Source organism: Opisthocomus hoazin, chromosome 15, assembly GCF_030867145.1.
Source record: "Opisthocomus hoazin isolate bOpiHoa1 chromosome 15, bOpiHoa1.hap1, whole genome shotgun sequence".
NCBI lineage: Eukaryota > Metazoa > Chordata > Aves > Opisthocomiformes > Opisthocomidae > Opisthocomus > Opisthocomus hoazin.
This window is the reverse complement of record NC_134428.1, coordinates 23723883-23746303: the sequence shown is the minus strand read 5'-3', so window position 1 is coordinate 23746303 and position 22421 is coordinate 23723883. Positions and strand designations below refer to the sequence as shown.

Below are 22421 nucleotides of genomic sequence, written 5' to 3'. Positions count from 1 at the left end.
CATTTCTGAAACATTGGGAAGTTGCCAGAGGCATCTCCTGATGCGCTGTGGGACACATGCTGGTCTACGTACTCTTGAACGATGTTCCAGCCTTGGCATTGCCAAGAGTGAAGGGATGATCATGGCTCTCCTTGGCACCAAGCTCAGTCGGAACAGGCACTTCCTCGCTTCCACCCAACGCTGGAGGAATGATGAGTCACTCGCTGTCCTCAGTTCAGGCATATTTCCGTTTTTCTTCTTTTTCAATGAAACTAATCAGTTTATGAGTACTGACAGAGATGACCATTTCGCAGAATCTGCACTCGAGCACCTCTCCCAGCTGAGCTGTTACAGTGCTCTTGGTGTGTTGCTGGAGGCCTTCATCCTTGGTTGTTATCTGGAGAGTTGGCGCCTTCCTCCTGTGACTTCTTGTTTAATAACTAAACCTGAGCACTTCTGGCCTTGTTTGGGGCGTTATTTTATAGGGTTTGGGGTTTTTTTTCATTTTAAGGCTTATTCTTTCAGCCATCTGTCAGACCAAGTGATCCTCCATCAAGATATAATCCAGCTGATTGGCCTACTTTTCAAGAATAGTAGCTTTAGTTTTGTATGCTACTGCTGATAGCATTTCAGATTGCCCAGGTCCTTTCCTCCTGAGGGTGGAGAAGACAGCAATTGATCTAATCCAGCTTGGCGTTTATGCCACTTGAAATGAAATTGCATTTTGCTGAATGAAACTGAGAAATGGGAAAGTAATACCGCAAATATGTTGTGCCATGTGGGACCTTCTGCTTGGAAAGTTTCCTAAGGAAGCAACAACGGAGTTGATTATCCCAGAGAACAAACTCTGATCTGTAGCTCTCGTTGCAAGAGACGGAAGTGTGGCAGGCAAGGTTTCTTCTGTAGAAAATACTCCCAGTCAGGAGTCAATACCAAGTGAACTTGAAGGATTCACATGAAAATCTCAGAGTATATGATTTTGGTATATGATCACTGCTGGATAACATTAATGGCATTTTTTTTCAATGCCAGAGTACGTCACACTTGTATGCAGCTTGCTCCGTTCCTCCACTGATGCCCTACTTGCAGCTCTGGAAAGGAGCAGCACGTTTTGCATTTGGCTGGCCATATGCAGTTGTGTAAGTCATTATTAGCAGTGACTTTCATGCCACAGAGCAGAGAGGTAACAGCAATTCCACACAGCATTAGGAGATCAAGTAGGTCAATTGAAAGGAGGAAAAATTACCATCGGCTATCTTCAATTAAACCGTTACCGCTCCACATGAAGAATCCCATTTAGAGGAAGGCATAAAACCTGAGCGCAGAGGTGACTGAGAGAATAAATTCTCCATTTTTAATTCCAAAGCCAGAGAGTGAACATTCATCAGTAGGCATGAGGAGGAGATCTCTCTCTCCTCCTGTTTCCAGCCTGCTTTTAAGTAGAGCCCATTTGGACATCTCTTAGCAAAACTGTTTTTTCCTCAGAAAGCACAAACTCATCGAAGTTACAGCTCTTAGTGGAGACATTAATGACAGCTAAACCCTTCCTGAGATGGGCTTTTTGTTCTGAGAGGTTGTGGTGTCCAACTGACAAGCACAGGGCAGAAGGCGCCTCAGAACAGCAAACATCTTGGTGACCAGGGCAGTCTCCTCAGAGCTGGGGCATCCTGGTTCAAGTCCCTGGTCCCTTTCCAAGGCCAGAGAGCATAAATAGCTTCCAGCTGCGCTCCTGTGCATGGGAAAGCGCCATCCAAACTATTTTTTTCTAGTAAGAGAAGTTGTGGCGTATGAAGGCAAGGCAATTTCCATGGTTTGAATCAAAGTCTAGATTGGCTATACTGGTTTGAAGTTGATTTTAAGGCAACAAGAGTTGTATGTAGTAAATAAACTACATCAAAATGGTTTACAAAGGAAATATTTTCAAATGCAGAAACTGAAAGGCTCACTTGCATTATTATTCGTATTTCTTTAGGGGTGGGAAATGCAAAGGAGGAAAGAAGCCAGGTCTTAAATTGCTTGATTGGGTTGGTTGGTTGTTTACTTACCTTAGAAATATCAGAATTATTCCATTTGGTCTTTGACTAGCAAAAAAAGGGGAGAAAAATAAAAGTCAAAAGGTAGCCTTCGCGTTTGCTAGCAGTCTTCTGAGGTGCCACTTACATTCCCTGACAGCTCTCTGCTTCTGGCTCTCTCAGCTCCCTCAAAGAGGACCTTTTCCCAAAGTGCTTCAGAGGCATTAGAACAAAATAGCTGTAAATAAAACCAAGCATATGGCTTGCAGAGTGTAGGGCAACCTTGTCTCTTCTCCACATGATTGCTGCAGTGTTGGGTCTCTGCTTGTGAGATGTCGCAGCTTCTCTCCCTCACCCATTTCTGGGACAGGGGATGTTCGTGTTTGTTATTACCGTTAAGCCACACTACGCGCTTGCATTTCATTGCTCTCATGCTGGATGGCTGATTACACTGTTCTGGACAGGATAAATAATTAATAGCCTCATGGGTGCTCGAGGTGACATTCTCCTATATACTCTGTTAAGCATTTAAGAAACTTCAGCTTGGGCCTGTCCCATGCCATGTCTCGTTGCTGGGCTGCCTTCGGAGGGGTCTGAGCTTGTGTCCAGGAGGGCAAATGCTGCCAATGTCTTCATGTCCAAAATTTACTCTGTAGCAAAATGCCTGTAGTGGGACTGTTAGTTATAGCTCCTGGTCCAAGAGTAGAACCTACCTGGGGAGACCAAGGCTCCTCTTTAGTTGAATTTCCTGTAGGAAAAGGATATGGGCAAGAAATTGGTGCTTGATGTAAGGTTTCAAAGGAGTGAGTGTGCAAGAAACACAGCTTAGGTTTTCAAGTACAAAGTTTGAACTTGTGAGAGTGCAAGGATTTGGAGATCACTCTAGATGCGTGTGAGCTGCGGTGTATGGGGAGGAGGGGACCACTGGGTGCTGTGAGGACTGGGATAAACCCCCCGCCTCCAAGGAGAGGGAAGGAAGGAGCCAGGCTGTGAGTTAGAGATCTCTGCACTTGCTCGATGGGTTGAGCCCAGCCTCTAACAGTCCCATGCAATGGTTTATCCAACCTTCATCCTGTACTCGGAAGGCATAGAGGTCCAGGGCTGCAGACTGATGCTCACTGCCTAGCGCAGTGGGAGCCCGCCTGTAATATTAGTATTATACACACATTCCATACATGTTCTAGTGTTTTAGAAAACGTGAGAGGAATGTTTTGTAATTTCGAGCTCTCTTTAGCAGTTTCATTGATTGGCTCCCCTCCTGTGGTTCCAGTGCTTCAAACTCATTTAAGCTATTTTCCACAATTTTTGAACAATCTTTTGTATTAAAGAAGTCTAATCCCTCCCGAACCATTGCTTTAATCTGTCCCAGAAAACTGGCTTTCATCTTACGATTGCTTTCACGGTGGCACATAAACCCTACAAATGTAATATGGAGCCCAGTAATCCACCAGTTAAACAGATTAGTTATGTGGGAGACTGTATGGCTCAGTGAGTAAAGCAAGCAGGCTTTAATCTCCCTCCATAGAGGAAAAGCCGGCTCAAGTATAGCTCCATGCTCTGCCGTCTGTGTGCACTGGAGATGCAAAGGGCTTCCTCCCGCTTTGCGGATCTCGTGGCAGGGATGGACCCTGGAGGGTGGCTGGTTGTGATGTCTTGGTTCTCTCAGATGAGCGAACATAGATGTCTGGCACGAGATGAAAGGGTGAAGCGCAAGGCTGAGCTGCCGAGAGGCATCGTCTCCCCCCTCCACAGTGAGAGGAGGAGAGTTGCACTGCGGTTGGTGTCCCTTTGCATGGCTTTTCTGGGACTGTTGCCTTTTTGCAGCTGGTGACATCACGGCGGGTGTCCTGGTGTCACCTGTGTATCCGTGCAGCACACAGAGACGCTGCTGGGAAAAGCCCTCAGTGGAAAAGCAGAAATTGTTGAGTTCCTATCCTGACCCTGCCTATGGCTCACGGAAATGGATCTTCAAATCCCCCAAATTAGGTGTCCTTTCAGTAGGGTGGAGCAGGGCCTTTGCACCTCTATTGCCATAACCCAGGCAGAGCCATGGCTGACCTTGCTGCTTGGCCTCGGGATGGCAGGAGCTTGTATTTGGAAGGAGGAGCAGGCTGTGTGCAAATGCCGGAGGAAGAAGTCGTCCTTGAAGCTAAACCGGTTCCTTCTGGGTGTTGTTGTGTGCTTGGCTGTGACTGCATCTTTGCTAGGAAGTATCAGGTGCAGTCCCATCTTTAGTCCTTGGGCACAGCTTGCGAATGCCTTTGCAACCTACGCCCGTACCAAAAAGTAAAGTTGCTCCGCGCTGGGTAAGTTCTCCAGCATTGCGCCAATTGCCATGGTTTGGATTTATTAATCTGAAATGTTGTGTGTTGTTGGATTTTCCCTCCCTCTTCAACCTCCTTGTAATTAGCCTGCACACCTTCTCCCCTGCTCCCTGCCCCTCTCACGCATCCCCTTTGGTTTTTAATTCTGTGAAATGGGGATGATGCCAGAGACTGCAGACAGGTGAAAACTATTGCAATGGAATAACTAGTAATTGGAAAATGACAATCTCTCAAAAATGGGCTGAAGAGAGAAAATACAGCCTGTCTGGAAGCAAAACGCAAATTGACAGTTCATTACGTCTCCTCTTCCTGATCAGAGTCTCTGCAGACTGAACTTCCAAATATAAAGCAGAAAAGCCAACATAAACAAGTGCTCAAAATCCCATTGACAGCTTTAGGCCCAGGACTAGAGAAAAAACAACACAAGTGCAAAGGATGTTTATGAGACTAAATGTTCTGGATTTGTTTACCACTCCTCTGCATCTCTGCCAGCCTCGGCTCTCCGTGTTCAGGAGCAGTCGAGCGGCTGCTTTGGGCTCGGGGGCAATTTCTGAAGCAAAGCACATCCTTTGCTCTGGAAACGTCGTTCCCTGTTTGTTCAGCGGGAGGGACCAGGAGTCTAACAGCCCTTTCCTCCAGCGTGATGCAGGTATGATTATTTCTACTCAGTATCGGAGCGGAAAGGTGCCCCAGCCAAGGCATGGTGCCATCCTGCTGGTGATTGAACCTAAGCCATGTAAAATAGGTGGTTGTGGATGCAGCAATCAAAAGAGGCAAGGTAGAAGACGGGCGAGAGGAAAAAGAGAAGCACAAAGAGATAGTGACTGGTGAGAAATGCAGCAATTCAGTCGCACAAAGAGAACCTAAGGCTGCAAAGTCCTACTCTTGTTCTCCATCCTCTGCTTGCAGGGACCATCAATAATTTGACCGGTATGGATTTCTCTTTTATTGAATTTCTCCCGACTCCAGGAAGGCTCTGGGGTTGTGCTGCTGCCTCTTGCTAAAACCAGAAGTATCAGATTCTCAGAAAGAGACTAGTCTTCAGAGGTTTTCAGACCCAAACTATTTAGAAAAGGATTTTTCGTCTGTTTATCTGAACTCAGAATGAACTGCTGAAACGTTTGAGGTCTGTCCCTAACAAAAACACGGTTTTGAATCACTGAAATATTCCGCAGCAAACATATGGCCTTGAAAGTGAGCAGAGGTGTTGTGCTTTCCTGGGACATGTTTTGCCTGGAGTCAAGGCTGTTACTTTAAACTCATATTCAAGGATGTTGAGATCTTGCAAATTGATCCCGTAGAGTTTCTGCCCTTCTCTTTAGCGGTGGGAAACTTACTCTGGCAGCCAAAGTATGAGGTTTCATTTGAATCTCAAATCTATAAAATTTGTATTCACGTCTCACCGTGTTTTGAATGTTGCCTGGGACCCACCAGTGGGACTTGTGGCTTAAACCAGTACCTGTGCTTGTTTCTGCTGGCTGTCTCCAGCGTGGCAGTTCCCATTCCAGCCTCCGTGTCTGGCACCGTGGAGAGCGTGACAGCATTGCCCACCACCTCCCCACATTGCATCGGTTGTGGGGAGCCCTGGGTGTTCTGTAGCCTCGTGCAATGCCACCTGGTTGCCATTTGGCCATGCTCCGTGCGGCCTCTCCTGTCTCTGAAAACCTGGACCAATGTAGAGGGCAATCATCGCAGCAGCAAAAGATGTGGAGATATCCAAAGCTGATGAGGGGTGATGCTCTCTCACTGTCGCTTCAAAAAGGAACTTTGCACTGAAACAGGTTGGAGCCCTACGGCGGGGAAGTAGTCAGAGTCTTTAAGGTTTATGAATTATTTAGCAAAAAGCAAAAAATACCACTTTAGGTGTACCCTGTTGGCAGTGCATTATTTTGATGGCAACCTTTGTTTGTTAACCATTTGTTGCTAGAAAGGAAGTCGCGTTTTGTGACATAACCACGTCTCAAGCAAAAAGCCTGAAATTTCCTTTTCTGAGAAGGTCAAACCGAGACATTGCAGCAATTTTAAAGCTTTGTTGCAACTTCATTTTCTTCCAGCCAGGAAGTTTGACAAAAATAATCCTTGCTATGAAAAGTTTTGTTTTCAGCAAATCCAGCATTTTGTTTTTCTCAGAGAAAAATGCTCCTGGAAAAATTCCTGCTCCGGGGTTGGCTTCAATCTGAACAAAACAAGAGTGTCTCCTAGCGGCTGGCTCCAGGGGGGTGGCCAAATCCATCCTGGCTTTCAAATGTCTCTTCCTTGACTCTCCTCCTAGATCTTTGCTCCTCAGGGAGCGAGAGAAGTAGGAAGTAAATTGTGCTCTAAGCAACAAACCATTTCATAAGCCATAAACATATCTATGGCAGGCTGTTTTCTAGGCTCCAGTTGGTGTTGAAAGAAGGTAATTACATTTGAAGGCTGTATCACTGGATGCTTGGCTCGTCTGCTGTTCAGCTTCCACTCTAATAATACAAAAGCTCCCATCAGCAGCTTAGCCAGCATGCAGGGCTATCCATCCTTGTCTTTGCCCAGCGGGTCCTGCCTCCCTGTCGCTGCAGGATTGCGCTCCAAACGTCTCACGTTACAGCAGTCCTTGTCACCGAATTAGTTCTGCCTCACACCGAGTACGATCACTGACAGATAAGGACGATCTCTTGTCTGAAGCACAACTGGCTTTGCAGCATCAGCCTGCTGTCCGTCAACCTTGCCCAGATGTCCCCTCTGTCATCTTGATCTGTGGGGTCAGCCCCTCACCACAGCTATTGATGATCTCATCTGGGCCACCTCCTTGTCCTCTCCTTTCCCTTTTCCTCGTGCCCTCTCTCCCCTCCCTGAGAGATGGCTGCAGCTTTGCTCTGGCACTTGCTGAACTCGTATGTGAAGCAAAAGCCACAGTGCTGGAGACCAAGCCGTAAGGACACCCAGCTGCCAAAGGAAATCGGCAAATCCATTCAAGCAATGATATCGGCAGATTAACTGGTTGCAATGCCACATGTTCAACAGGGCACAGAAAAATCTTGGGGTTGGCTTAGAAAACATGAGATTTTAGAGAATAACAATTTACAAATTCTTTTTTCTTTACCCAAGGATGCTTTTAAGTTTGTTCAGCTTAGGCTTTTCAGGCTGGACGCTGGCTTTTTGAATAATGACTCCTGAGATCGTCTTGTCGTATTCACATCATTCCAGGATTAGGGACTTTGAAACTATCACCAGCTATCCCGATTTTCAAGATAAAATTGCGACTCTTGGCAGCCCATCTGGCAGCAGCAAGGTGAACTTGGAGAACCCTGAATTGAGTTTTACCTTAGCGGGTGCAACCGCTGCAGTGTTGCAGACTACAGGGCACCGTGGGTCGCAGCAGGCAGGTTCACTTCGTTTCCCAGCAGAAAGTGCTACAGAACAACTCTGTCCTTTCAAAGCTGCCCAAGCTGCAGCTTCCTTGCTGATGATTGTGTCATTAATTTCCCAGCCTCAACACGCTAACGAGCCATGAACACCCTGTCCCAAGGAGTCCTTAGTCTGCTGCCTGGAGGGACACAAGAATTTAGCAAGTTATTTTGCTTCTTGTCGAGAATGCCCTGGTATAACCCCAGCTGAGGGGAGTCCGAGCGTGCCGGCCACACGCTGCTCCTGACAAATAGCTCGAGGACACTGTGAGCGCGGTGTCCCGTCACTGCTGTGGCTTACAGCAGGACCAGGCGCCGGGGAGCCCATGGGCTGTGTCAGGCTCAGTCTCCGCTGTGGAGCTGGTTGGACGCCGTCCTAGAGCAGCCGTTTTCTTCAGCTGCAAAGGGAAAACCTCTGCCCGAGTTATTTTGTCATTGTCGGGGAAGGGAATAGCATGGGCGAGTGCTGATTGATGTCAGTGAGGGAATCGCCATCGCTGCAGCGAGGAAGGTGTGAGGAGGGCAGCCCGGTGATCGTGCTGTTCGGGTGCCCTGTGCAGCCATCTGGGCCACCCTTTGCTAGCGACTTAACTGAAAACTGCACAGTCCTTCCTCTCGTGTCCCTTAGTAATTAGTGTATATGGATTATAATCACGAGGACTGAGGCTCTTAGTGCTTTTTCTCCTGGATAAATGGTTGAGCAAAAGACAGTCCGTTGCATAAAGTAATTTAGCCTATGAATGATGGTTCATTAGCAGCCCACAGACTGTTGCTGCCTGTAGTAGGGGATGTGTGGGCTCTTCCTGCTTTCAGGTTAACTCTTTCACCCTCTCCTTCGATTGCCAAGCATTGAGTTTGCAGAGTATGGAGTTAATTGTGGCTGTGCCACAGTGTAACGGTGGTCTGCTCCTGTCGGAGCCTCAGATAATGCAGCAACATCCCCAAGAAACTGCCAACTTTTCACACAGTGTCTAATGACAGATGGGGAATAAAGGAAGCTATTATCAGTCAAGAGATGAGTCAGATATGAGAATAACACCTTTTTCTAGACAATATTGTTACACTGAGGAAATGAAAAAGACTCATTTTCTTTTGCAAAGGAACCGACCTGGAGTATTAGAAATGCGCATTGCAGAGCCTGGTGCTGTTTGAGGGAGTAGTAATAAAGAGCTCCAGAAAGTGAGCAAACCCCATCCCACCTTTTGCAGCTGTCCCTGCTGTGCCAGGTTCTGGAGCCTGGGTGCTGGGCAGACATTGCTGCACAGCCCAGGAAAGGAACATCTAAGGCTGTGTCTGAAAAGCAAGATTGTACCCCAAGTTAATTTGATGCTGGAGATGGAGGAGGGGAGTGGAAAAATCACTTCTTGGATTTAAGCTGCTTGCAGTCGTGTACACTCAGAGAAACCCAGGCTGATCCTGGAGGGAATCCTGACGCTAAGGGCTATACTGCTGTCACTGTAACAAAATCAGCTGTACGTTACTGACTGGGACTTCAGAAGGAAAAATAATCTTGGGGTTTTTGGGGGGATATTTTCCAAAACGAGATAAATGTCTCAAGGGAGATAAAACTATTGATCTTGCTGACTTTCACTGGTATTTGTTTTCGTAATTCTCTTAAGAGATGTCTGCAAGAAAAGTGCTCTGTTTGTCTATGAATAGAGCTATGCTGTATTGACAGTGGTTCTGCTTTGGATATAGCAGTATTCATAAAGCTCTGCTGGGGTTAGTGCAATGAAAACAGCCTGACCAATGCACGTCCAAATAGAAGCCTTGTAATCCATATTAGCTGTTCACTTGGATAATTGTGTCTTGCAACAGTGAGCAAGCCCTCTCCTTTGCATAGCTTTAGTTTTTTGGGCCCATGTATTGGGCACGGTTGTTGTGCAGCTGCTCCAGAAATGGGCTGGGATTCTGTGTTTGTTTCCAGTAAGACTCACAGGGACTGAGACGCTTCTCCCAGACACTTCTCTGCCTCCATGGCTCTCCGGAAGGAACACGGGAAGATGTAGCATTTGTGCATCATTAGCACAAATCCCAGAGTGGGAGGAACGTACCAGCCTTTAGCTATTTCCTCTGTGCATCTGTTTGACCATGTTGCTTTTTTTGCCCCATAGCCGGACGAGTTGACCAACGCCTTGGAGATCAGTAACATCGTCTTCACAAGCATGTTTGCCCTGGAGATGCTCCTGAAGCTCCTTGCTTTTGGTCTCTTCGGCTACATCAAGAACCCGTACAACATCTTTGATGGGATCATAGTTGTCATCAGGTCACTGCCAGTTCTTTCTCCATTGTGGCTTTTCTACCGAGGGCTCAGACCAGTTGGGAAGTGGGATGGGGAACAGGAATGACATGGCGTGTGTTAATCCAGGGCTCGCTGGCTATGATGTGCTATAATTATGCTGGCCTTTTAGATTCCTGTCATTAGAAGGGCTGTCCAAAGTAAATGGACCTGGCAGATGGAGAACAAAGTCTGTTTACGCCACACATCTGGCACTGTGGTCAATTTTCCATTGAAGTGCAGAAAGGCTGGTCCTGGGAAAGGAGTACTGTGAGTGTCCATAACCCAGCAGCGTGCCCTCCCTCTCCCGAATTAACACGTAACTCCGGCTGGAATAGGGCAAGCAGGAGCGTTAGAGAGGGCACTGTTCTGCTGTCCTCTCCCAGGGGAACACTGTCCCAGCCTGAACTGGGGATGTCACAGCATGGGGGTGAGAAGCTTGTGCAGCACCTCTGTGCTGGGATTATTTCTAGCAGTGCTGTTCACCCCTCAATCAGCAATTTGGGGCAGAGAATTTAGGGGAAACACAGAAGGTGTAAACCAGGTTAGTGCTCTTGGCTTCAGTTGGCCCATCCCTTTGATTCAGAGAAGTGAGGAGCAATAGAGGCCCAGAACAAAGGCCAGTCGGTGGCCTGATCAAACCAGCCCACCCCAACGAATGTCAGTCCTGCTGGGTATTAGCTTGGTACAAAATTGTGATCCACATTTTGTGGACTGATTGTAGTGATGCGGACTAGCAGGAGACACGCTGTGTTGTGAAGAGCCACGGAAAGCAAGGGAATTAAAGAATCGGGAGACCAGCTTTAAAAGATACAGGTTGTGCATGGCATGTGTGTCTGCACAACTGGGAAGTGAAGGTGTTTTTCAGAGGCGAGAAAGCAGCAGGCAGATAAAGTACCCCTTTAGGGCTTAAATGGTGTGATCTCCTGTAAGAAACCAGCTTGCATAGGACTTTCACGGTACAGTACTGCTGTTTAGAGTTGTTCTCCTTCTGGTGTTCCTGCAGCGTCTGGGAGATCATTGGGCAGTCGGACGGAGGCCTCTCTGTGCTCCGCACTTTTCGGCTGCTGCGGGTGCTGAAACTGGTGCGTTTCATGCCGGCCCTCCGTCGCCAGCTGGTGGTCCTGATGAAGACAATGGACAACGTGGCCACCTTCTGCATGTTGCTGATGCTCTTCATCTTTATCTTCAGGTACCAGAGGATGCAGCTCTTCTTCAATTAATTGTTCCACTGAAGTAATATGTAGATTATAATAATGATACACTGCATTTGCTAGGCTGCCTGCACAATAGAAGTGCTCACAATAGACTGACAAGCAGACAGTCAACAGACTGTTTACCTCTTTTTGCTCTTAGTTGTTCATGCAGTACTGTAATTCTGTAGGTGAATGAGGTACACAAACAGGCAACAATTGCTCTGGAGTTCCTGGGAGGCTCGTTTAACTGTGGCTCAGGAAGCTGTCGATAACTGGACCCTACTAGTGTTATGTTTGAGATGGACGTTGTACGGACTCCAAGACTTCTGTCTGTTTGACCCTATAATGCTCCTCAGGATCCTGTTCTTTGAAACCAGTTGGATTAGGGAGCTGGCAATATAGTTTGTCTAGACAAAGGAGATCCTTGATTTGACTTTAGTGTAGACACTTGTAATGAAATGTGACACAGAAGAGCTAAATGGCAGGGTTTAATCAGTGATTGCGTCAGTGGTGGAGCAGAGCCCTTCTTCCTGGGAGATACCACTGGCACACAAAACACTGGGAGGAGGAGTGTCCGAAAAATCACTGCAATCCTCCCTGCAACCATATTTCACACAATAATATGTTTCTTCCATCTCCCTTTTTTCCTGCTCCAGCATTCTTGGCATGCATCTTTTTGGATGCAAGTTCAGCCTGAAAACTGATACAGGAGACACAGTTCCAGACAGAAAGAATTTTGATTCCTTACTTTGGGCCATTGTGACCGTATTTCAGGTAAGCTCTGGATAATCTGGGAAGTTTTAATGTAGACCACCTGGGCAAGTTATTTCACTTAAAAATAAAAATATATTCTAGTAGGTGTCGAATTTGGACTGAAAAGGCACTGTAGGGTTATTAGGGCAAAGTGATTGTGTTTCTGAATTAGCTGGTGTCTATAAGCCCTGACAGAGAAACAATATACTCAGAATTGTCACTGTGCATATCTGTTGTCAGTAAAAGTCAAGTCTAAGAAGGCCTGGAAGTCCACCCTTATTTTCCATTCATATAGGTGGTAAGATCAAGACCCACAGTCCACTGTCCATTCTGCTCCTATTCTGTAGATCTCGGTCTCCTTACTTTCCTTCGCTCCCAAAAATACATTTTTGCAAACAATTTCATTTAACTGGGAGTGACATATACTGTCACAGATCAGAGCTGGAGTCGCTGGCTCTGTGTGCTAGGAAAGTCATTATATAAAAAGTTGTGTTTCCTCTGCAGACAAGATCTGTTATGTGCTTGAAATTACCGACATACTCCACAACAGAGCAATAAGCTGCTATTTCCAGAACGTTCTAAATAGAAAGATTAGTCTTCTCTGTTTAAAAGCTCAGCCTTTAGAGCTCAAGTGCAGCAAGTGGAGCACAGTGTAAACAATGTTAAGGTAAGTTTCTAAACCCTGACTGATGCTGTGCTGGACACCTACTCTGCATTTAGAAAAAGTCCAGTTCAGAGTCTTCACTGCGAAGAATATAACTTCTTGCAAAGTTTTCCTTCCTACCAAAGAGCAAGGACAAATCAGCATTAGTCTCACAGCTTCCCTTTTTTTTTTTTTTGCCAACATCAATATGGATTTCTGCATTTATTCTACCAGTCCTTTGGGAAACAGAGTTGGCACAGAGTGCAAGGGCTCAATCCTACATCTCCTGAAGGTTAATGACTGGCATGACTCAGTGCAGCTGACTGCATTCCTATCCCCAAAGCTACCTTGTTTCCAGGAGGGTTAGAGGCCATTTTCGTTGTAAACATGAATTAATGTAGAACATGAGTTTGTCATCCGTTTTTCTTAGCCCCAGCATTTTCGAGCTCCAGGAAAGCTGCGAGAGTGGCAATCCCTGAGGAAGGTCCCTTGGAGCAAAGCTTTGCAAAGACGTGTATTTTTTTTGCCCAGCTTGTCAGTGCTTTTACCTAACAGAAACCACTTTGCTTCCCTGAGCTTCTTGAGCCACCAAATGTCATTCATCTCATCAAATATCATGTCCCCTACCCTTTCCTTCGGCTCCAGATGCCTTGTAAAGAGCAGACTGAAAGGAGACAACAGCTCTGGCCTCAGGTCTGTTATCTTGTGATGGTTTTCAAAGGAGGCAATACTACCACCAAATAATGGGACTCGCGACAGCACACCCTTCACGTTACCATACCTAGGAGCTGAACTAGTCATCTCGATGGGCAGCGGTGTGCTAGATCTTCCTGCAGAGAGGGGAGGTTTGTCCAGGAGAGAGCTCTCACATGCAAAGACCTAAATAAAGGAATGTTTTGCTGTCTCATCTCATGAGACCTGCCAATGATTATGCTCAGAAAAGGTCAAAAGGAGAGGAAGACATAGAGGAGTCAGTATTTGAATGCAGCTGCTGTGCATGAGAGGTGTGGAGTAATTCAAGAGTTTTCCCCTTCACCTCTCTGCAGATCCTCACTCAAGAGGACTGGAACGTGGTCCTGTACAATGGGATGGCATCTACATCCTCATGGGCAGCACTCTACTTTGTGGCCCTGATGACCTTCGGCAATTATGTGCTCTTCAACCTTCTCGTGGCTATTCTGGTAGAAGGCTTCCAGGCAGAGGTAAGAGATCTGAGCAGAGGGAGGGAGAAAGCTGAGAAGCACGTGTAGGCAAGAGTGTAGGGATGAATCCATGTCAGTGCAAACATCTAGCTAAGCAAGCAGTCCTGAACTTAAGGGGTGTGGATGAGCTGGGTTGGCCGTGTGAAAGCTCTGGTGAATCTGTCTTTGCAAATAAGGCCCACTGGACTTGGCATGGGACTTGAGAGTCCAACACTTTGGTTGATCTGCTGCAGGGTCTGTTGTGTGACCTAGAGAAAATAATTTAGGATTAATTTAACTCACCAGATCTCCCGTATGTCCTGTGTTTTGAGTTTCTTTATGATGGGCCTCAGTCCTTCAATTTATCTAGCCAGTGCTTGTCAAGGGGACCAGGTAGAGTGTGAACTGACTTTCAGTCCAGGCATTTCCTTGTGACTCTGTCCCTTGTGTGTTAGCTGAGGCTAGAAGCACAGCTGTTCAAAAGCTGCATTGCAAGCTTGCAAACATTAAATTTTGAGATTCTTCTTATGTATGACATATGTGTGCTAAAGAGATTTTTACATACACCTGAAAATAATGTCTGTATCGGGTCGATGAGCAGGGAATTTATGATAAACTGCAGGCATCTCATCTCACATGGAAAGGATTAGAGCAATGATTTTGTTTCTCAGTCAAAAGTGACATGCCATGTCCTGATCTGAACTAGGCAGGAACCTTAGCAGCTGTGCAGGCAATCCTGTGCCACATGATCCAGAGCAGCAGTCCTCACTGGTGTAAGTGGTGTGGTACTGGTGTGAGTGGGAGGCCCCTGCAGCTCCTTAAGTTTCCCTCCCCACTGGCAAGTCCACTCCAAAATCTACTTTCAGCATCCCGAAAGAGTGAAACCAGCCATCCCCTGCCCTGTCCTGCTCTTCTCTGTCTTCCTTTCAGATCACAAGAAGTCCATTTTGGGGAGATTTTAAGTGAGGATGATCTGTTTCAGTTGTAAATATAATGATGTATGTGCACATATATATTATCCAGAAAAAAATTTACCTTTTTCAAAGTACTAGTGCAAATGGAAATGATTTTTAGACTTATGAAAAAATCATCCAGTCCCAGTTAAAGCTAAGAATAGTGGCATCGAAAGAGCTTACATCGTGCTTTGGGATTTTTTAATGATTACTTTTTTATTTCTGCAACCATCAAGAAGAGAAAGTTTTCTTAGTGCTGGATTGGCTTCAGAGACACACAGAAAGAAAATGAGAAAATGGCTTCAGTTTTCACTGCCTTAGCTCCCAAGGGAAAGAGGAGAAAGAAATTATTTTTATAGCTTTTTTTTCACTATATTTCCCCAGAAATGGTATAATTCTCTCATTTGCTGTGTTTAGATCACACTTAGATGAACCTTCGCTGGCAATGGAATATAATTGAAATATTCATGGACCAAAAATTCCCTTCTCTCAAGCCACATTTATGTCTTTCAACGATTTCTGAATAGATTCATTATTAAAACATCCCTCCTAGCTTCCTTGCAGCACTAGTAGAGGAAAATTAATTGAAACAACAGGAGCCAAGGCCCAGTGTGGAACAAACCAACCCTGATCTACATCTCTCAGGGCTGTTTCATGGATGCTGAGGGTGGCGAGTGCCACCTGCACACACAGAGAAGACGCAAGTAGTCCAGCTCATGGCTTTCCAAAGTAACAGCTTTGCACGGTGTTAGTGGGCATTTTAATGTCTTGTACAATGTGGGCCATGCCCTGAAGATCCAGCACAGCTGACCAAGAAGAGCAAGAAGGTCTTTTTCCACGAAGAAGCTTATACTCCATGTGTCAGTGACTAGAGCTTATGCTCACACTGTTTATTTCCAAATTCCTGTAGTTTTCTGAGTGTCACCAATCTCAACATCCTCCTGGCTTTGCTCTGGATACTCTAACACCTTTGCCATATTCCTCTTCTAGCGCAACCTGTTGCAGACGGAGGTGGACATACTATCCGCTGACCTAGTAAGACCAAAGCAAAGGATTTGCCAGTATTTCTCCAGGCTCCGCAGTAGATGCTGTCTTCCAGCCCAGAAGGGGTTTTCCTCTAGGAGAGTTGTAGCTGTATTCAGAGTGGTTGTGCTGGACCTCAGTTCTGCTAGAAGATGACACAAGCCATAGCAGACTAAAGTCTGTGCTCAAGTAATAGATTTTCCTGAACTGAATGCAGAAGCAACCAATACACTTGGCCATCTGGTAGCTGAGAGTATTCAGTGGCCAGACGTGTCAGATATCCTTGGATTCCACCAACCAGCAAGTCTGGGTGGAAAAAGAGGGCATGGCAGGGAAACCCCAAATGGATGATACCCAGCACGTGTGACCCGACTGGCTGGAAACTGCTCCTGCTGAAGCGATCTTACGTTTGGGCACAGAGAGCCCTTGTACAGCAGTTTGCATCCTTTGTTCCTGATTGCTTTAAGGCAACCTGGCAGCTTGCAGGTATCTTTGTATGGTACGGATCCCAGTCCTTACTTGCCCTCTTGGAGGTTGGATGACCTGCTAATGCGAAGCCAGAAATGGGCAGCCTCACACAGCACTCTGAGTGCAGGATTACAGACCTAGCCGGACGGCTGTCATTTTCTTGCTCAGGCTTAATGGCTCCTTTCGGAGTCATTATGGACCATGATTTAAATGTGTGTAAGGAGTAGTTTTCAAAGCTTGTATTATTCACTCAGTGCTGCCTCAGAAAAGGCCAGCAACCACAGGCATGATGTTTGCAGGGCACATTTTGCTCTCCACATCCATTTATTATAAATCCTGACATTAAGCCTATGGGCTTGTCAGTTGTCTCGTAGTGAGGTATTAGCTGTGTTACAGAAAACCCTTCTCAGGGCTGTATTTCACCTACCAGGGCTCAGTTCAAGTCTTCCACTTACAAATGCATATCTTAACTCTGGTTGTAAACCAAAGATGTTTGCAGTCGCCTTGGACAACTCCCAGGAAGAAGTATCAGTGGAGCGGGGTTTTCTTTTGTCATCCCTGGTTCTGTTGGTATGTTGGGAATGCAGCGGGAATTCTTATTTTGACCTCATTGACTTTGCCCTCTTACAGGGTGATGCTCTGAGCAGCTATAGCAGACACTGAGGTGCACTTCTCCCTTTGCTCAGGTGTTTCTGCTACTTAGATGGAGAGTGACTCCTAGGGGACTTGTACAGCGAAGAGGGTGCAGATTAGAGCTGCTCTAAGCTCAAATCATCTGCAGTGTTTCAGCAAGGACACTAAAAATTGTACTGTGAACCACAGTCCACAGTCTCAGCTTGATCTCAGGTTCTGATCTGCCTGTGGAGCAAATTTGGCAGGAGCATCCCTAGAAGAGAATAGGCTTAAATGGCTGCAAAACCATTTTTAGTACATTTGTGCTTAGGACAACAAGCAGCCAGACTTCAAACAGGACTGTAATTGCATATTTGTGCTTACATTGTTCCCATGTCATTTTGAAATCTACCCCAGAGCTGCTCTGGAAGAGCAGACAAACCTTCCAAAATTGTGCAGATCTGTCATCTACTCTGCATTAGTGCTTCTGCTCCGAAACAGAAGATGAATAAGGCAGCTTAAACCTTTCAGTCATCCTGTCTGCCTGGCTGCACCAGTTAGCCATACATCACAGATGAAGTGAAGTTCACTGCCACTTCGGCACCATGTCTCTAGAAACCATGGTGATTTGTTCAGGCGTCAATTAAGGAACTGTGCTCCTTTTTCTGGGATCAGCTGCTTTAATCCAACCATTTGCTATCAATTTACACAGCTTTTCTGCAGTCTTGATGGATCAAGCCAGAGCCATGCCGACAGCCTGCTGGAATCTCTCCTTTCTGCAGACCTCCCCCAGCAGAGGAGAACCTGGCAGTAGCTCTTCTGTCCCTGGCTTCTACGTTATTTAGGCTGATCATTTTCTGTAGCAAGGGCAGATATGTATGAAGGGGAAAAGTACCTGGACTTCCAGGAGGAAGGCCAGCCTGAGGGTGACTGGCTGTTCTCTGTCCTGAGATGATGCTGTGCTGCCAGGCAAGCTGGCCTCACTCCCTTCTGCTTCAGCTTCAATGTTGCCAAGAGATTTCCCAACACAATCTCGATTACCAGCCAGCGTGAAGAAAGAAAATCAGGGCTGGGTTTTCAGATCTAAGTCAAATTTACAGTGCTGTCAAATAAAGAAGAAAAACCCTTCGACATCCTTTGACATTAAAACCTCAGTGTTTTCAGCTGGGACCATGGAGGGTGCAAATATGGAACCCCACAATGCCAATTTTTCTTAGTCACTCCTCTGATGAGAGCTGCTCTTTCATGTTTCCCCAAGGATACACTGTTCAGGGAGGCTGGGCGCAGTGTAGGAAGCACAACGACATTGCAGGAACAGCAGTCCCAATCACAGCATCATCCTTTCTGTCCAAGTAGAAAAATGAATCAAAACGAGGAAGAGGGACGTAGCTGGGGTCATTCCCCAGGACAGCGTCAGAGGGAATTTGGCATTCTGCCCTCCTAGTTCTTGGGGTCACAGTTAAACTGACCATGGGGAGCTGAGGTATCTCTGAGCTGCTCAGCAATCCAAAGGGCCTTTGTGCTACAGCTTAAATGGATCGGGTCTGTTAATTATCCTTCTCCTCTCCACAGGGTGATGCCAACAGGTCAGACACAGATGAGGACAAGACATCTGCCAACTTCGATGATGATTTTGAGAAGCTAAAAGACCTCCGAGCAACAGGTGGGATTTTGGCTCTACATTTTCCTGGGAATCTGAGAGCTACAACTCTGCTTCCACAGTCATCTTTTCATAGAAACTTATGGAGGAAAGTGGAAGAATCCATTTTATTCGTCAGTTAATCTGATAGCTGTGTTCACAGAGCAGCTATGCAAATAGTGTTGGGAAAGTTAAATGAGCATTGATATTTCCTTTAAACAGCTGTTTTTCTAATTTAAACTGTACTAGGGTATGTAGATATGTCTCGTCATTTCTTCTATATCACCACAGAACGGTTTGCTGACAGCAATATTCTCACACTACGTCTCAGCAGCTTTTCAAATCAATCATGTTCTCATCTGTTCTTTTTGGTTTCTCACACAAATGCATTTAGGTGAGGTTTGATTGATGGAAATGTTGCTGTTCGTTTGTGTTACAGGAGGTCCTGGCAATTGATATGAGGTGAGGCCACGCTGTACTAGTGTACTATAAAGATTGAATAGCAGGCAAGAGCCTTCACTCTGTAGAGTTTGCAACCAGATAGGGGCCAGGAAGGGATCACATATTTAAACAGAGTGAATAGTAAACTGATGGTAAACAGGAGCCAGTTTAGTTCCTCTGTACTTTGATTCTCAGCTTGGGCTCTTGTTAGGATTTACTTTTAAATACTTCTAAACCAGGATTCGTTTCAGCTAAGGAGATGATATTGATTGTGGTGAGCAGATGGAATTCAGCTGAGGAAGGGGCAGAAGTAATTTACTGGGGAAGCTGAGAGAGAGCTGGATCTCCGCAAGGTAATGGAGCTGCTCAGTCTGCAGATGAAGCAAAAAAATTCCAAACACCAAGTGATCAAATGAATGTCCACTGCAAACAGCTGGCAAGGAACCCACAGCACCAACTGTGCACCAGCTTTGCACCAACTATTTGCTGAGCAGTTTCAGATAATAAGAGTTTTAAGGGAAAGAAATATTGTCACCTCTCCTCAGGCAATACGGGAATAGAAAACAGGGCTGAACTTGCCATCAGTCAAAGTCCGTGAGTAACTGTGCGTCTCCAGAAGCCTCCTAGGTGCCAACCGGTGACTAAACAGCATAAAGGACATTAACAATTCCATTACAGTGTCACTGGTCTGTAAACAGATATGCTGGCAAGAGGAACAGGTATTGCAGATTAACATATTTTGAGCTGGATCTTCCACCTCAAAACAAATGGCAGTGTTCCCATGGACTGCCGTGGTGCAGATCAGGTATCTGTGCACAAGCCAGCGACTAAGCTGGTGATACAATAGAAGCACCCTGCATTACAAAAGCAGCCAGCGGAGGAAAAATAGCGGGGGTAACGCACTCACTTGGATTTCTCACTGCAGACTTGTACTTCTTCCCTGCTGGTCGCAGATGCTCCCGTCCTTCCTCCTCCTTAAGACTGATTCTGCGGTTATGAAACCAGAACCCACTAAGCCCAGTAAAACAGGAGCTAGTGCAACTTTAGTTTTGTGTTTGAAATTAGCCTTTTGGTTTTCAGTATTATGGCACTCCATAGGGCTGGAGGTGTTATGTGCAGTCTGTCTTCAGCGTGAATATGGTTTTTGCAGCCTGTTCTTGCCATGCAGCTAAAATGGATGCATTCTGCAGTTACCACAGTGCTGTGCCGTTAGATTTCTCTCTTACAGGGGGTTTACTCTTCTAGATGGAGGGGATGCGTAAAAGCGACTTCCATCTCCTGTGCCCAGAACAGATGACTGAAGACAATGCCTAATGTTTGCTTGATGCCTTCCCCATGAAGGAACCTAGAGCATGTCAGAACTGCATAAAAATCTCTGTGCGAGACTATATGACAAGGAGAAGAGATGAACTTCCTAGGGTGAATTTAGCCAGTCCTCAATGTCCTTTCCCTGGAAACTCGCTCCCCGTCCCCCAGACTGTAACTCCACTCTCTAAATCCCGAGAAGCAGTGAGCAGAAGCAGCTTCCTTTGGAAGGCAACGAGTTCCAAGTCCAGGCAGGGCTGAAGGCCTCTGAAAAGGTTGTGGCATTTGCTGTATGCCCTTCAACGTGGTGGAGGTGATCTTATTGCCCACAATATTTTATCTCCATTTGACAGAGTTCCTAGAAGACCCAAAGAGCAGTGTCCGTTTTGAAGAGTAATTTATGTAGCTGAGCATTCACCTTGTATTCTCTCTCCCCTTCTCTCCAGAGATGAAGATGTACTCCCTTGCTGTCACCCCGAATGGACACCTGGAGGGCAGGGGAAGCATGCCACCTCCTATAATCATGCGCACGGCTGCCACACCAATGCCCACACCGAAGTGTTCCCCACACATGGATTCAGTGCACACTTTTGTGGACTCGAGGAGAGGGAGTAACGCTTCACTGGACCCCTTGAGCTACGATCAGAAGTCCTTGGTAGGTTGCTGTTGCTAACAACTCTCCTCAAGTGCCTGCAAGCAGCACAGGTGATATTTATGTGCGTGTGTGCATGCACGCATTGCTGGAAGATAAAAAGGAGGATGTTAGAGGTGAGAAGTATGTGGTAAGGCAGGAGGAGAACAGAATCAAGAGGGAGAAATGAATGGGTGTGGTATGCTGGGGCAGGATAGTGACAACATAGCGGTCAAATACAGTGAGTGTATGAAGATGGGAGACAGGGATGTTCTGGGATTTAGTGTTTTCCTGCCTAGTATCTGATTGGGAGTCCGTGCCAAGCCACCTCACTGGAAAGACACAACCTCAGACAGGTCGTAAGTTCATGCAGTTATTCCAAAAAACCCCTCTGAGTAGGAGCAGGCATCTTTTGCTACCCACACTGACCATTTTGTGGTGTCTTGGAGCTTTCCTGTGAGGATGAGACCTTGTGACGAGGGAAATGAAGCATTTGTCTTTACCAACACAGCAGCTGAGCACCAGTTACTGTACAGCAGCCCCATTGGAGGGGAAGCAGGGGAACAAGGTATGAGCTGACCGATAGCCACCAGGCACAGCTCACGGAGCGGGGATCAGGCTGGAGCTGACTGCTTTGGCAACTTCAGTGCATTTTGCCTGCAACAGGGGAGAGGGCGGGCAGGTCTGTGAATACACAGGGAGCTGAGTTAATAGACAAAGTGGATTTCTGCTGTTGCTTATCTATCTCATTCCTGTGCTCTGTAACTGCAATATCATGTTCAAATCAAGGCAGCAGACCGTGAAGGCGCTTCATGCAGACAGAGCCACTATCGCCTTTGGTAAGCTGCTTAGTCAAGGTAATGCTTTTGAAAAGAAAATAGAGATGACTGTTGTTTGCCTTGGCGTTTCATGGGATTGTCAGTTGCTGGAGAGGGTTGTTCATGGTTTGAATCCTTTCTCTGAAAGCACATCAGTGCCACCAGCCAAAGGAAAATGAAGCAGTCAGAAGAGAGCTGGCCAACATTGAGAAGAAGGAGAAAGGCAGTTTGCCTCGTTTCGTGCTGAGAAGAAGCCGTGAAGGGAGAAGGAGTTTTCCTTCTAGCTTTTCTGCTCTGACCTTAAGTGCTCTCATCCTAGCAACTACCTGCCAACCAAAGTGCCCTAACACACCAATCAGTGCCAGAAATTTGCTGTGAGAGAAACATTCATTCCACCTCCTTATGCAGCAAATTGAAGAGAAAGTAATGTAAATAGGGGCACAATTTCCAACAGACACTTGAGTGACTCAGGTACCAGAGCCCCTTTCACAGAATCACAGAATAGTAGGGGTTGGAAGGGACCACTGTGGGTCATCTAGTCCAACCCTCCTGCTGAAGCAGAGTCAACTACAGCAGGCTGCACAGGACCTTGTCCAGGCGGGTCTTGAATATCTCCAGAGAAGGAGACTCCACAACCTCCCTGGGCAGCCTGGGCCAGGGCTCCGTCACCCTCAGAGGGAAGAAGTTCTTCCTCATGTTCAGACGGAACTTCCTGTGCCTCAGTTTGTGCCCATTGCCCCTTGTCCTGTCACTGGGCACCACTGAAAAGAGCTTGGCCCCAT

At 46.4% G+C, this 22421-nt stretch overlaps 1 protein-coding gene across 5 annotated transcripts in view; it reads left to right on the top strand.

Annotated features, from left to right (window-relative positions):
• Window positions 1-22421, top strand: part of CACNA1H (calcium voltage-gated channel subunit alpha1 H) — a 257855-nt gene that overhangs the window by 192870 nt on the left and 42564 nt on the right. For all 5 annotated transcript variants that reach the window (XM_075436240.1, XM_075436243.1, XM_075436239.1 and 2 more), the window contains exons 11-16: window positions 9813-9964; window positions 10983-11168; window positions 11829-11946; window positions 13615-13770; window positions 18378-18468; window positions 20637-20845. In XM_075436240.1, the coding sequence (XP_075292355.1) occupies window positions 9813-9964; window positions 10983-11168; window positions 11829-11946; window positions 13615-13770; window positions 18378-18468; window positions 20637-20845 (912 nt within the window). The remainder of the gene's footprint in view (window positions 1-9812; window positions 9965-10982; window positions 11169-11828; window positions 11947-13614; window positions 13771-18377; window positions 18469-20636; window positions 20846-22421) is intronic.